This window comes from Pygocentrus nattereri, chromosome 8 (genome assembly GCF_015220715.1).
Source record: "Pygocentrus nattereri isolate fPygNat1 chromosome 8, fPygNat1.pri, whole genome shotgun sequence".
NCBI classification, from domain to species: Eukaryota; Metazoa; Chordata; class Actinopteri; order Characiformes; family Serrasalmidae; genus Pygocentrus; species Pygocentrus nattereri.
This window is the reverse complement of record NC_051218.1, coordinates 15,903,204-15,917,603: the sequence shown is the minus strand read 5'-3', so window position 1 is coordinate 15,917,603 and position 14,400 is coordinate 15,903,204. Positions and strand designations below refer to the sequence as shown.

General features: G+C 38.5%; 1 protein-coding gene across 3 annotated transcripts; it reads left to right on the top strand.

The window, feature by feature from the left end:
- Positions 1 to 254: 254 nt before the first annotated feature.
- On the top strand, positions 255 to 14,113 carry bscl2l (BSCL2 lipid droplet biogenesis associated, seipin, like). Of its 3 annotated transcripts, none has more exons than XM_017689418.2 (9): positions 255 to 280; positions 5,280 to 5,941; positions 6,565 to 6,646; positions 6,877 to 7,020; positions 8,491 to 8,625; positions 9,707 to 9,804; positions 9,934 to 10,063; positions 12,227 to 12,323; positions 13,240 to 14,113. In XM_017689418.2, the coding sequence occupies exons 2-9, from the start codon at positions 5,682 to 5,684 to the stop codon at positions 13,515 to 13,517; spliced, it is 1,224 nt and encodes a 407-aa protein (XP_017544907.1). In that variant the 5' UTR covers positions 255 to 280; positions 5,280 to 5,681; the 3' UTR covers positions 13,518 to 14,113. The 3 variants fall into 3 exon arrangements, with proteins under 3 accessions (XP_017544907.1, XP_037396209.1, XP_037396210.1); XM_037540312.1 differs by having other exon boundaries at positions 6,562 to 6,646; XM_037540313.1 differs by lacking the exon at positions 255 to 280 and adding an exon at positions 362 to 520 and having other exon boundaries at positions 6,562 to 6,646.
- Positions 14,114 to 14,400: the final 287 nt, after the last annotated feature.

The following is a 14,400-nucleotide window of genomic DNA, read 5'->3' as shown; positions in this document are numbered from 1 at the left end:
TCGTATTTCTCTTAATGGAAGTAGTTTACTTATTCGTTGTTCTTCTCTGCTTCCTACAAAATAGCACGATCTGTGTAGGTCGGGGGCTTCCCAAGTAGGACACCGCGGAGAGCCCCCAAATGCTCAGAAACGGGCCTGATTTTAATGTTGTAAAGCACAACGCTGCTGTAATTGTTGTAAATGGAGAGCTCGACGACTGGAAAAAAACAAAGCGGTGCCCTCTAGTGGGCGAACACGGACACTGCAAAAACAGTGAACGAGACCGTGGTGAAGACGACAGGTAAAAGACACAAAAGTTCTTGTGTGGAACAACACTTTAATAACGATACTCCGTCAAGTGGACGTTACTTTCGGTGAACTGTAGTGTCGTCCTGTTGCGAACGACTGTATAAAACGTTATGCCGAAGACTTTAGCGCTGTGGCTGCTAATGTTCGTTTGTCTTAAAAGCTGAGGCTCAGCTGGCGACCAAGGACTTGTGAGCCATCGACCCTCACTTGCTGCTTTCAGTAGAAGCCAAAAGTGAGTTTAATTGGGTTATTACGGAGCTGGTGACATCCTGTATAAATGAAAATAATGCGTGGCCACGACTTAGTAAGGTGTGGGAATAAGATGATTAAGTTGTGGCCACGACTTAGTAAAGTGTGGGAACGAGATCCTAATGCAATGCAAGTTAGTCTACGCATTAGGATCTCGTTCCCACGCGTTAATAAGGCATGGCCAAGCATTATTTTTATTTATACAGGATGTCACCATCTTCTTCTTCTTTCGGCTGCTCCCTTTAGGGGTTGCCACAGCGGATCATCTGCATCCATCTTGCCCTATCCACTGCCATCTCTACTTACACGAACCATCTCCATGTCCACCTTCACTACATCCATAAACCTTCTCTGAGGTCTACCTCTTCTCCTTCTACCCGGCAGCTCCATCTCCAAAATTCTTTGACCAATATATCCACTATTCCTCCTCAACACATGTCCAAACCATCTCAACCTGGCCTCTCTGGCTTTATCTCCAAACTGCTCCACCTTCACTGTTCCTTTGATCTGCTCATTTCTAATCTTGTCCATCCTTGTCACTCCCAACGAAAAATCTCAGCATCTTCATCTCCGCCACCTCCAGCTCAGCCTCCTGTCTTTTAGACAGAGCCACAGTCTCCAAACCATACATCATAGCAGGACGCACTACTGTCTTGTAAACCTTCCCTTTCACTCTTGCTGCTATCCTTCTGTCACACATCAGCCCTGACACCCGTCTCCACCCACTCCATCCTGCTTGCACCATCTTCTTCACCTATTTTCTACACTGTCCATTGCTCTGGATGGTTAACCCAAGATATTTGAAGTCATCCACCTTTACGACCTCTACTCCTTGCATCTTCACCTTTCCACCTGCCTCCCTCTCATTCACACACATGTATTCCGTCTTGTCTCTACTGACCTTCATTCCTCTTCAGTGCAAACCTCCACATCTCCAGATTCTCTTCCACCTGCTCTCTACTCTCACCACAGATTGCAATGTCATCTGCAAACATCATGGTCCATGGAGCCTCCTGCTTGACCTCATCTGTCAACCTTTCCATCACCATTGCAAACAAGTAGGGGCTCAAAGCTGATCCCTGATGTAACCCGACCTTCACCTTGAAACCATTTGTCACTCCAACTGCACACCTCACCACTGTCTCACTATCCTCATACATGTCCTGCATCACCCTAACATACTTTTCAGCTACATCTGACTTCCTCATACAGTACCACAGTTCCTCTCTTGACACCCTATCATATGCCTTCTCTAGATCCACAAAGACACAATGTAGCTCCTTCTGACCTTCTCTGTACTTTTCTACCAACACTCAACAATAACAATAAATTGCATCTGTGGTACTCTTTCTGGGCATGAAACCAAACTGCTGCTCACTGATCTGAACCTCTCACCTTAGCATTGCTTCAACAACTCTTTCCCATACCTTCATGGTGTGGCTCATCAACTTTATACCTCTGTAGTTACTGCAGCTCTGCACATCACCCTTGTTCTTAAAAATGGGGACCAGTACACTGCTTCTCCACTCATCAGGCATCCTCTCACTCTCCAGGATTTTGTTAAACAACCAAGTCCCCTGCCTTCTCTCCTAAACATCTCCATACCTCCACAGGTATGACATCTGGACCAAGTGTCTTTCCATTCTTCATCCTTTTAAAAGCTGCCCTCACTTATACCTTACTAAATCTCTGCACTTCCTGATCCACTATCTCTCCCCCCGTCGTCCTCCTCTCTCTCTCGTTTTCCTCATTCATTAGTTCTTCAAAGTACTCCTTCCATCTACTCAACACTCTCTGTTCACTCACTAGTACATTTCCCTTTTATCTATTTATCAGCCTAACCTGCTGTACATCCTTTCCAGCTCTATCTCTCTGTTTAGCCAAACGATACAAGTCCTTTACTCCTTCTTTTCTGTCCAGCCTCTCATACAGCTCATCATAGGCCTGAGCCTTTGCCTTTGCCACCATTCTTTTCACTATGCGACTAGCCTCACAGTATTCCTGCCTACTTCCTTCATCTCTGAAATGAAAATTACCCTGTTTTCCTTGTCGGGTTACAACTTCACATATTAAAGGCTAACCAGCTATGTCGGGGAGACAGTATCACGGGTTTAAATAAGCTTGTTCTGGCAATGTCTGTGACAGTGCTACACTCACACTGCAGAGAGATGGTTCTTAAAGGGCCCTTTGGTAATGACAGTGGTTCTATATAGAACCATGAACACTGAAGGAACCTTTTTTCATAATACAATAGCTCACTGCATGGTAAAATGGTTTTTCAGATTGATGGAGATTGTTCAATATAATAACAACATAGTAATAATGCTACCACAGCTCAAAGTTAAAGGGATATGTTTTCAAATGTTTCTCAAAAGTGTTCATTGAGCTTGACTGTCTAATAAAACATGGATTTGAGTTCCACAGTTTCGAAGCACACACTTACAAATGTTCTTCAAGGGTTCTTTAGTAAAGGGTTCTTTGCATAATGAAACCATTCTTCAGATTGATGAAGAATGTTCTGTAGATGATATTAAATAGAACCTTTTTGAAAAGGGTTCAATATTACAGCAAAAAGCGTTCTTCTATTGTAAAAAGTCTGACATAACAATAGATTAACCGTTTTGGTGCTATATAGCCCCCTACTCAAAAAAAGGTTTGCACATTCTCCATCAATCTGAAGAACCCTTTCATGATGCAAAGAGCCCTTTAATTATGGAAAGGGTTCTTTGAATGTTTATATTTGAATGTCTGTGTAGAACCATTTTCCTTACCAGAGAATACTTGAAGAGCCGTCATTTTTAAGTGTGCATAATATCTGAAAGAGGCCTCTCCATGTTTTCTGTATTTTAATGAAGATGCTTGCATAACCTGCAGATCTAATATCACATGTTGGAACATAGACAGACATTCTGTGAGGTAAGCTGGTGCTTTCAGGAAATGTATAATTGCATGTCATCAGCACAGCTATGAAATTGTATATCCTGTTTCCTTATGACATCAGACACCTAGAGGTAGAATGTACAAAGAGAAAAGCAAAGGCCCTAAAACAGAGCCTTGTGGGACTCCACAAGAAATGTCACATTTTTTGAGGAATGATTTCCCAGTGAAACCAACAACTCTCTATTCATCAAATGTGATTTAAACACTTCTAAATCTGTGCCTGAGAGGCCTACCCAGTAGTCTAGATGGTGGATTAGAAACTGTGGTCAACAGCATCAAAAGCTGCCCTAAGATCCAAGACAAACCAGAAGAATATTGTGCATCAGCACTAAGCCAAAGGTTATTCACAACACAAACCAAAGCTGTCATAGTACTATGGCTGAAGTAAAAACTTGCTTGGATTTCCTCAAATAACTTGTTTTCACTTTTTTACCTAAAAAAGTTGAAATTGGCATAAATTATTTAGTACAGAGGCATCCATGCTGCTCATTGTTAGTAGAGGTTTCAACAGGCCAGTTTTAAAAGCATCTGGAAAAGCAACCGTTGACACAGAACAGCTTACAATACTTATGACCTCATTTTGAACAGAATCAAAAACCCTCTTAAGGAGTGGAGTAGAGACAGGGTTAAGATCACAGGTTGATGAACTTAGTTTGTTTATGACAGTTGTAAGCTCCAGGAAGATGTCATCACTGATGTAAGTGGCTTATCGGGGAGGTTATACTGGCTTGTTTCGTCTTATCAAAGCTATTTTATTTTGAAAATGAATTGCAGACACTTCACAAATTTTGGAAAATAAATCACAATGCATGCACCACGCTAACAGAAATGATAGGGCTAATTAGTTGGTCTATGGTGGAAAAAAGGACTTTGGTATTATCTTTGTGTTTATTAATGATACTAATTAATGATAATATCAGTGAGAATTAATGAGAATATCATAATGTACCTGCGCTATGATTTGCAACATGGACTGGGATATTTCCTCATTCATCCACAGATTTTCATGAGTGCATGAATTTTTCTTCCAATATTATTCTATGCACAACCTTTTTGTGATTAGTTCTATATGGCACCAAAAAGGGTTCTTCCACGGTCACAAGTTATCCAACACATTATTCATCAGTCCAAAGAACCATTTCAACATGCAAAGAACACTTTAAGCATGCAAATAGTTCTTTGAGTGTTCGTGCATCTACATAGAACTACTGTCTTTACTAAAGAACCCTTGAAGAATCTTTTTAAGCGTGTACCTTGCCTGGAATATCGAAGCCCACACATCATGTCAGCACTCAGAATTTTCAGATGTTTAAGCACCTATGGGACTATTATTTAGAGTGTCAAATAATTTATTAACCATTCTTCATGCCAAGAAGACACTTCAAAAACATAAAATGTATATATACATATATATATATATATATATATATATATATATATATATATATACTCAAACATATATACTCAAAAGATATTCAAAGATTATTTTTATGTTACAAAAAAACTTTTCAGGCATTACTTCTTAATAGAAAAGCATTTAAAAATCAAACATTGCTCTGAAAATTCCTTTTGAGGAGCAGTAGATAATGTTTTAACAAAGTTGCTATAGATTCACTTCTAGCATTTTGTTTACGCATTTTCACACTTTTATGAATAAGTTCAATGCTTAATAACGTGGGTCTTGAATCATCTGATGCACATTTTTCCACTTGTGATAATGATTAGTCTCAGATGTTTCACAGCACTTGATTTCCTCACTGCTCTCCTTGTCCTCTTGCCTCACATGCTGGTCATGAACTCAGGAACTGTTCCACACTGGGTTAAGAGTCTCCATGTTCCAGGCCCTCGCCCTTTTCCCTGAATGAGACAACATAAGAGTGACATAGAGGGTTCTTGTACTGTTTAGTACAATGAATTTCAGGAAGATGAAGAGGGGTTAATAGCTGATGAGGAGTGGGCAGCTCATACGGAGCCTCTCTTTTAGGAGCATACAGAAGTGAGTAGTGACTTACTGCAAGAAGTCAGTCACTTTATATACTTCATGATGTGTACTTTGTCAGTTTACTACAAACGTGGAAAAGGAAAGTGAAGCTGAAGAGGGCAAAGGCGAGGGAGAAGAACGACGAAAAGGACAGAAAACAAGGCAGTTGCGAAAGATACTGTAAACAAGACAGAGTTTCAGAATCTTCCAGGCAGTTGGAAATATGAGTTCAGAGATGGAGGACATGGACAGCGAAGGCCCCACCATTCAGGAATTGGGGACCCATTTTAGTGGTCTCCTGATTCACATCCAAGAAAGGCTGACCATTCTGTACAGGAGGATCCAAAAGAGAGTCCTGCAGACTGCTGTTTTTGTGTGTGTTCTTCTGCTTCTTCTCTGGGTGGCCATCTTCCTTTATGGCAGTTTCTACTACTCCTTCATGCCCACTGCCAACTTCATCACTCCTGTCCACTTCTATTATAGGTGAGAGCACACCTGTGGGTCTTAAGCTTTTTGAACCTGTATTTGCTGCATCTGTAGTATATGGTCGATTACCACAGACAAGGATTTTGACACGTTTCCTTGTGCTTAGTTAAAGAACGAAAATCCCTCCAACTCAAAGCACACTTAAAATAATGGCCAAACATCTTCCAGCTGGCTTCAGTTACCAGTCTATTGTGAGTTGACAGGTTTTCTGATCTTTTGTTCATGGTAAGTGAGGATATTCTACATGCAAAAAATTCCAAAATTGCTTTCCAAATTTATGATATATTTGTTGTGAAATGTTCACATAACATGAACTAAAGGGCAGCTGGAGTTTTCAAATAGAGTTAATGAATTAATAAAAAATGAGAAATCAAAGATTTACTCATAACAGCAACAAAAAGAAGAACATGAAGATCACATAAAAGAAATCCTGTTATCATTTACTTTGCTCTGCTGTAAAAGATACATAACAGATTTGGTACATGATATGTTCTGTAGCCATCTGTTGACTTCAGAAGTGCTAAATTGCAAAGACAGAATGAGCAAGAAACAGAAGCTTGTGTAACAAAGGCATATTTGTCTCCCCCACTCCTTCTAACCAGTGTTTGATTGTCCAGCAGAACTGACTGTACCTCTCCCCACCACTCCATCTGCTCCTTCCCCATGGCTAATTTTTCTCTGCGTAGGAACAGCAAGAAACAGGTGCCCACATCCTTGTTCTTCTTTGTTATTGATTTATGAAAGTGTATGTAATTACCCTTTACCTGTTAAATTCACCTTTAGAATTGCTATCTTTTACTTTCTATGTCCTTGGTAGCCTTTAAACATGTTGCCCATGTTCACAGACATGTATTGGAAACGTTTTCATTTGTGACTTTTCCAGCTTCTGCTATTAAACTATGATTTTTCTTGCCACTACTCACTGACTCTAGGTGATGACATATGGGCAGCCCTATCAGATCACACTGGAGCTGGAAATGCCTGAGTCTCCAGCCAATGAGCAGTTGGGAATGTTCTTGGTGAAGATGTACTGCTACTCCTATGAGGGACAGATAATTGACACCGCTGCACGCTCTGTGAGATCAAAAATAAATAAAAACTTGTGAAATACTAGTGAAAAGTCAAATTTAGACATTTTCTCCTTAACCCAAATGTCTTCAATCAGTCTGGGCATGTTTGGTGTCCAAAGTCAGCTTCTTTAGTTTTGCACTTGCATTTGCTACAAGGTTAATGTTGCTAACAAGTAATGCAAGTCTATACCCTGCCTTTTAGAAATATGCAAACTGTAGACGTAAATCATCACAAACGTGCCTCAAGTGTCCTGTAATCTCAAATACACTTGCTATGTGGCTTGCTGTATGGTGTATGACATACCATTATCTATAAAAATAGACAAAAATAATGTTGTATAGCTTAAAACAGTGCTAGCAGCCACATTGAAGCCATTTTTATATCATCATCATCCAAAGAAAGCCATGTATCTCCATTTTTGTTGATTTTTAGTTTTCTACATCATTTCAACACACCAGCTGTCCTTTACATTATGTAAACTCAGATGTTGTGATGAATGGACCAATAGAAATGCTTTAAAATCACTTTACATTAACTTAGATTGAAAGGTAAGAGTGTTTTTGCCTTCTCCTGTAAACTTAGTATTTTGGAGATACTTGTCTTTATCGACAGTGACGATATGGAAAACCACATAAATGTCACAGTGTCCATATACACATAAGTGAGGCTATTTAAAGGTTAAGGTTATTTACCTTTAGGTTATACCTTAAAAACATTTGTGTGGTTTTATGTACATGAAACTCTCATGATTCATTTTTACGTGACCATTTTCAAATCTCACTTTATTACTTATAATGAAACCATCTGTTTTTGTTCATTTGCCTTTAGGACTGATAAAGGTACATGACTCTGTTTTGACTGGCTGCTCTGTAATGTGCCTCGTTTAAAAAGCAGTCTGGGCTCAAACACTCTTTATAACTTTGAAGGGGATGGGTGGGGATATACTGCTGTAGCCGGAATTGACAGGTATATGTTAATGCATTGGTTTTCGTGACACCATGAAACAAGAAATTCAGAATACACTGATTTTAAGCTTAATTTCTATCCATGGACTTTATGGATGGGGAAGTTAATGGTACATGCTGAAACTGAAAAAAAAAACATTTACATGCTGCTTAGAACTGTTTTATTTATTAAAGAAATGAGGAAAATTAGATTTTCTGTGAGCCCTTGAAGATTATTTAACAACTGGACATAGTTGGAGGCAATTGTACAGTGCTAGTTGGTGGGCTAAAAACTTCTATTACTTGACAGTTCTTTGGACATATTACAACTGGACATATTCTCATTTATTCTCATAGTGTAAATCTGTAGAAACAAGCCTCAAACAACAAATATGTCTTAGCTAACTGACTACATTTGGGAGGAAAATTTTGGAAGTTTTTTTTTTTTTGCCATACTATTACTATCCCATTACACTATGCTGTAAAGTTGCTACTTAAATAACACCTTTGTGTGTATGTATCTGTTCCTAGACCATGCTGCACTATCGCTCTAGTCTGCTGCAGTCTCTGAACACTCTGATGTTCTCTCCTCTTCTGATGATGGGAGCAGCTGAGCAGAAGCAGTACATCCTGGTGGAGCTTTACTCTTCTTACATAGATAACTCTGTGAGTGCAGCCTACACTCAGACCACAAGCCATATAATATGACCATACTGTATGAATTTAAACCACCTGATTTTAGAAAATGTCCTTAAAACACAATTGAAACCAAGAATTTTCTGAAGATTTCATGCATGCATAATAAGCCTTAGTATGCAATAAACCTGGGATTTTAAGGGGTAAATGCACTTGTGTCTCAGAAACCAATAAAGATAAAGCCTACATTTTTGAATATTACTTATTAGGCACAATAGCATCATTCACTTGATCTTTTAAATAGGTCTGAAATGGTCTGTTAGGATGGCGGCATGGTGGCGTGGTGGGTAGCGCTGTCGCCTCACAGCAAGGAGGGCCAGGGTCCTCTCTGTGTGGAGTTTGCATGTTCTCCCCGTGTCTGCATGGGTTTCCTCCCACAGTCCAAAGACATGCAGTCAGGCCAATTGAACATGCTAAATTGCCCCTAGGTGTGAGTGTGTGAGTGACTGTCTGTGTCTGTCTGTCTGCCCTGCGATGGACTGGCAACCTGTCCAGGGTGTATCCTGCCTTCCGCCCGAAGACTGCTGGGATAGGCTCCAGCACACCACCGCGACCGTGACGGAGAAGCGGCTTAGAAAATGGATGGATGGATGGTCTGTTAGGAGGACTGACCCAAATTTAATAAGAAAGATGTGTATATTTGCTTAAGCTACATTAATGGAAGGGCAACATTATTTCTTAGACCTCAGGTTTATTTCATGGCTCTTTTACATTCCTCAACCTCCAAACTTATACTTATTCACTCCATATGACTTGCAACAATGCTCTGAACAGGATTACCCTTTATCAATGATCCACCAGTGCTGGAATGAGATGCCATATTCATACAGAAAAAATAAAAATAATAACTGGTTAAAAATAATAAACTTCCTTCCATATGTTCCCTTAAACCCTTAGACTGCCTCTGACTTTTAAATATTGGACACTAAGCTTTAGACTTGCAAAAATTGTGTAGCAGGAAATATGTTTCATCAGAATTCACCACACAGAGCACAAAATTGAAATGAAAGATCTTACATTGGCTGTGCTTAACCTCTCTCGCTCTCTGCAGTATAAGCCCACTGTTGGAGCAGTTATAGAAATCCACTCTCAGCAAGTTCAGATCTACAAAGCTCAGGTGTACATCCATGCTCACTTCTCCGGCATAAGGTAAGTGTGTGTGTAGGGGTGTGTGTGTGTGTGTGTGTGTGTGTGTGTGTGTGTGTGTGTGTGTGTGTGTGTGCATAAGTGATGTATTTGAACAGCATCTGATTGAAATCTGTTTGTTTTTCTGCTCAGGTACATCCTCTATCACTTCCCTATGGCTTCAGCTGTTGTGGGCGTGTTGAGTAACTTCATCTTCCTCAGTGTGCTCATCCTCATCAGCTACCTTCAGGTCACCCTGGGTGGCATATGGCCAAATCAACAGGTATGTATTATCAGTCCAATATAATATAACATTAGCATTCATCAAATTTATAGCACCAGTCAAAAGTTTGGCAAGAGTGTATGCAACATGCTCTTAAAAACATTTTGACCTAAAGGCTCATGATTAAGGCAAGACATCATAGGCAGAAATTAGTTTTTTGCTGTCAATCAGTTAGCCCCACCCACAAACAGAAAAACTACATGGTGTCATATATCACAAACCTTTAAAATCTACATAGACTATCCAAATACAAGCCCAAAGGTTGGGACACTGGGCAGATGCAATAATATGCAAATCATGTAAACCATATTTTTAAAGGAAAATAGTACAAAGACAATACATTAAATGCTGAAACTGAGAAATGTAATTGTTTTTTGAAAAAAAATAAATGCCCGTTTTAAGTTTGGTGCCAACAACACATTCCAAAATAGCTGAGACAGGGGCATGTTTATCACTGTGTTTCATCACCTTTTCTTTTAACAACACTTTGTAAGCGTTTGGGTACTGAGGAGACCTACTGCTCTAGTTTTAAAAGTGAAATGTTTTGCCATTCTTGTTTGATATAGGATTTTCAACAGTTTGGGGTCTCCTTTGTCATATTTTTCATTTCATAATGTGCCAAATGATTTCAGTGGGTAACAGGTCTGGACTGCAGGCAGGTCAGTTTAGCACCCTGACTCTTTTAGCACAGAGCAATGCTGTTGTAATGCATGCAGAATGTGGTTTTCCATTGTCTTGCTGAAATAATTAAGGCCTTCCCTGAAAAAGACGTCTGGATGGCAGCATATGTTACCAAAACATGTATATATTGTTCAGTATTGATGGTGCCTTCACAGATGTGCATGTCACCCATGTCATGTGCACTGTACCATCATGACTACAGGCTTTTGGACTGGGCACTGATAACAAGCTGAGTGGTCTTTAGCCCAGAGGAAACTGTGTCCATGATTTCCAAAACTATTTACAAATGTTGATTTGTCGGACCACAGGACACTTTTCCACTTCTCCTCAGTCCGTTTTAAATTAGCCCAGGACCAGAGAAGGTGGCAGCATTTCCGGATCCTGTTCATATCTGGTTTCTTCTTTGCGTTTCAAAGTTTTAACTTTCATTTGTGGATGCACCGACGAACTGTTTTCACAGACACAACTTTACCAGTCTTTTGTTGCCCCTGTCCCAACTTTTTTGGAACGTGTTGTTGGCATCAAATTCAAAATAGGCATATATTTTTCAAAAAACAATTAAATAAACATTTGATTTGCTGTCTTTGTACTATTTTCAATTAAGTGTATGGTTGAAATGATTTGTATATCATTGTGTTTTGTTTTCATTTCCATTTTGCAAAGTGTCCAAACTTTTTTTGGAAATGGGGTGTATGGCTACTTTCTTTTTAATAGTAACAGCACATCCACAAATGGCGTTTGTTTTCTGAGATCTCACTGGAGTTTTGCAATTTTGAGCCCCGTTCGTGGTTTTTCAAATGTATCAGATTTTCTCCTCATTAAGAACTAAAAATTTTCAATTTATAGAATACCTACATTCATAAAATGAAGCATAAAGAAAATCACACAATTTCTTAGTATACTGCTAATAGTTGTATTGATGCTAGATTTTGTCTTATAAAATGACCTGGAAAAACATTGTTTTCTTGATTCAGCACTAAAATTAGTGATACTAAAAAGTATCACTTAACTTAACTTAACTTAACTTAACTTAACTTAACTTAACTTAACTTAACTTAACTTAAATTGATGAGGTTCCAGTAATAGTGAATCAAACATTTTATTTCTGTCATCCAAATGCTAGATTTTCTGTTTTTTAATATTTGCATATTTTCTTAGATAATGTGTCAATTGCATATCTAAATGTATTTTTTTTACTTCAAATATAAAAAATGAGAACATCAGCAATCAACTAATCAAGATTTATGGTGATATCTATTGTTTACTTGTAGTGTGTTAGTGTGCCTTAAGTGCTTGAAATGTATTTCCAAGAAAATTTAATTTATATTAATGAGAGTAATGAAAGTGGAAGTGCTGAAATGAGTGGGTTTCTCTGAACTTTTGACTGGCACTGTATTTCTGAATATCTGTACTGCAGTGCTGTTTCAAGACTGTTCATACTGTTGGCATGCTTTGGTGTGGGACTTCTTCTGTTGACATCAGGTTGGAAAATGGAATAAAGAGAGACAGGGGAGAGCAGATATTCCTGAACCCACAGATCAGTATAAAAGAAATATACACCCTGAGGACAACAGCATAGGTAAATATTGCCTAATTTTAAAGTTTTTTTTTTTTATATTTCTGCATAATTCACCTGTTGAGGTTTAAACAACGTAATATAAAATGGATTGATGTGAAGTGATCCATTATAGTGAAACTTACCAACTAAGGTGTTTTACAGTGGTTGTGTTAGGAACCATTGCCATTTTACTTACTATCCAAAATGACATGTGAATCATCATGTGGCTTCTGAGATTTTATATGTAATGTTGATGATGGTAAAATAGTACATGTAAAAAAAATTATTTTGTGGGAACTGTTTTGACTTACAATGCCCTGCATGTACCTCTCCACTATTAATAGATTTAAAAAATGTGTTTTTATCTCACAATTGTAGAACAATGTCTCAGTCATCAGACAGTGTAATCAGTTTGTGAAATAACATTGCATGAGACATTTTTAGAGACATTAAATGCTTTGGAGATCTGGTTCCTATCACCACCAATGTGAACAACCCCGATTTGTTACGTTTCTCTAGAGTAAAGCATTATGTATCAAACTCTGAATGATTTTCCTTACATCTTAAGAATTTAACTATGTAACTGTGGGACAATTAGTGGAATTCCCCTTTTAAAGCTTTTCATGGTAACTGAGGGTGACTGAGTTACAGATTGCTGGTACTATATATTAATATTTTTTAAAACAACACTTTTGTTTGTACTGTGTCACTTTGATGCCCTTTGACAATACCAGCAACATCATAGAAATGTTTCATGATGGACAGACTGATAGAAAGGTTCCAAAAATACAAAAATCATGGATGAAATTTTGGTAAATTAGCATACAATACATTAAAGTTAAGAATATCCTTTCTCTTATGAAGTTGCAATTCTGGTTTTGCAAGAACAGTGATGATATTTTTGATTTTGAAAAACAATATCTGCTCATTTGTTTAGTCACAAAGACACATTTGTTGGATGCATCTGTAATGGGACCCAGTGACATCAATGCTTACAGTTCTGGCAAGATTGAAGAGTCTATTCTGGATACAGAGGTGGAGGACAACGTGGAGACAAATGGCTCTAGAGGCCTTGCTGAAGAACAGCATGTATCTGAGGCACAGAATGAGGAAACTTATTTGAAGCTTAGATTTCTGTCTGAGGGGCTGCCAGATGTGTCCACTGATCCTACAGACCAGGCCTATTACCGTGCTGGAACCTGTCTGAGCTCCTAGAACAGAGCTAATGGAATAGTTTAGTAATGAAGGTAAAGGTTATGACAAGCAAAGGGCAACAGTAAACTGCTGTTCTCAGTATCTTAACTTGAGCAGCAGATTGAGTCATGTATGGTGGTGGTAAACATAATGTTATGGATTGTTGTGAATTAGATATGAATGCTCACATTGGTTGATTGCCAAGAGGCCCGTATTTTCCACCTGTTTTGCCATGTGTGTGTACTGTTCTGTAATGTTCTGGCCTGTGTTCTGCAATTACACAGATATCCAAATCATTATCTGTTTTTAATTTTTTTTTTTCAAGAAGTTCAACACTGTATAACCAGCAACATTTGTTTGTGGTGTATTTGTGGAAAGTAAATTCTTTATTTGCATTTATTTACATGGCCTTTGCTTTTCTCACAAGTCAGTCAGATATGACAGGTTGTTCTTTGAATAACTGATATCACGGCTTTCTTTAATGTGTATATGTCCCTAGGTGCCTTCAGAGAATTTAGGATAAGAGCATTGGTTATTCATTTTGCTATAAAGCTGAAAGGAAGGAGTGCAGTCATGCTGTTGAGACAAATAAACACAGCCATAGATAAAGAATTGAAGATGCAAGTGTTTTTGCATTGTTGTTGTTATTGTGATCAACTGAACTGTGTATTAGATATCATAAATAAGTCTACTGTAGATCATTAACTTTATGTAAACAAAATAACATAAAATCTCAGTGGTAAGCTCCATTGAGTTATTTTTAGTTACACTCTACATGTCTTAAAATTCAACACTATCCTAGCCTACTACCTTTCTGAACCTGTTGAACTACCTAGACCTGAGTTCACTTCCATCTGCCCTGGTTGTCTCCATGCCGCAGGCTCTGTGATGAATGCCAAAATCA

What these genes read in the sequence shown, in the direction of transcription:
- bscl2l (XM_037540312.1), top strand. Translation starts at nt 5,682, where the DNA reads ATGAGTTCAGAGATGGAGGACATGGACAGCGAAGGCCCCACCATTCAG. An exon ending in CTTCTTACATAGATAACTCT is followed by an intron (nt 8,626 to 9,706) that starts GTGAGTGCAGCC and finishes CGCTCTCTGCAG; the next exon opens with TATAAGCCCACTGTTGGAGC. An exon ending in CCCTGAGGACAACAGCATAG is followed by an intron (nt 12,324 to 13,239) that starts GTAAATATTGCC and finishes TCATTTGTTTAG; the next exon opens with TCACAAAGACACATTTGTTG.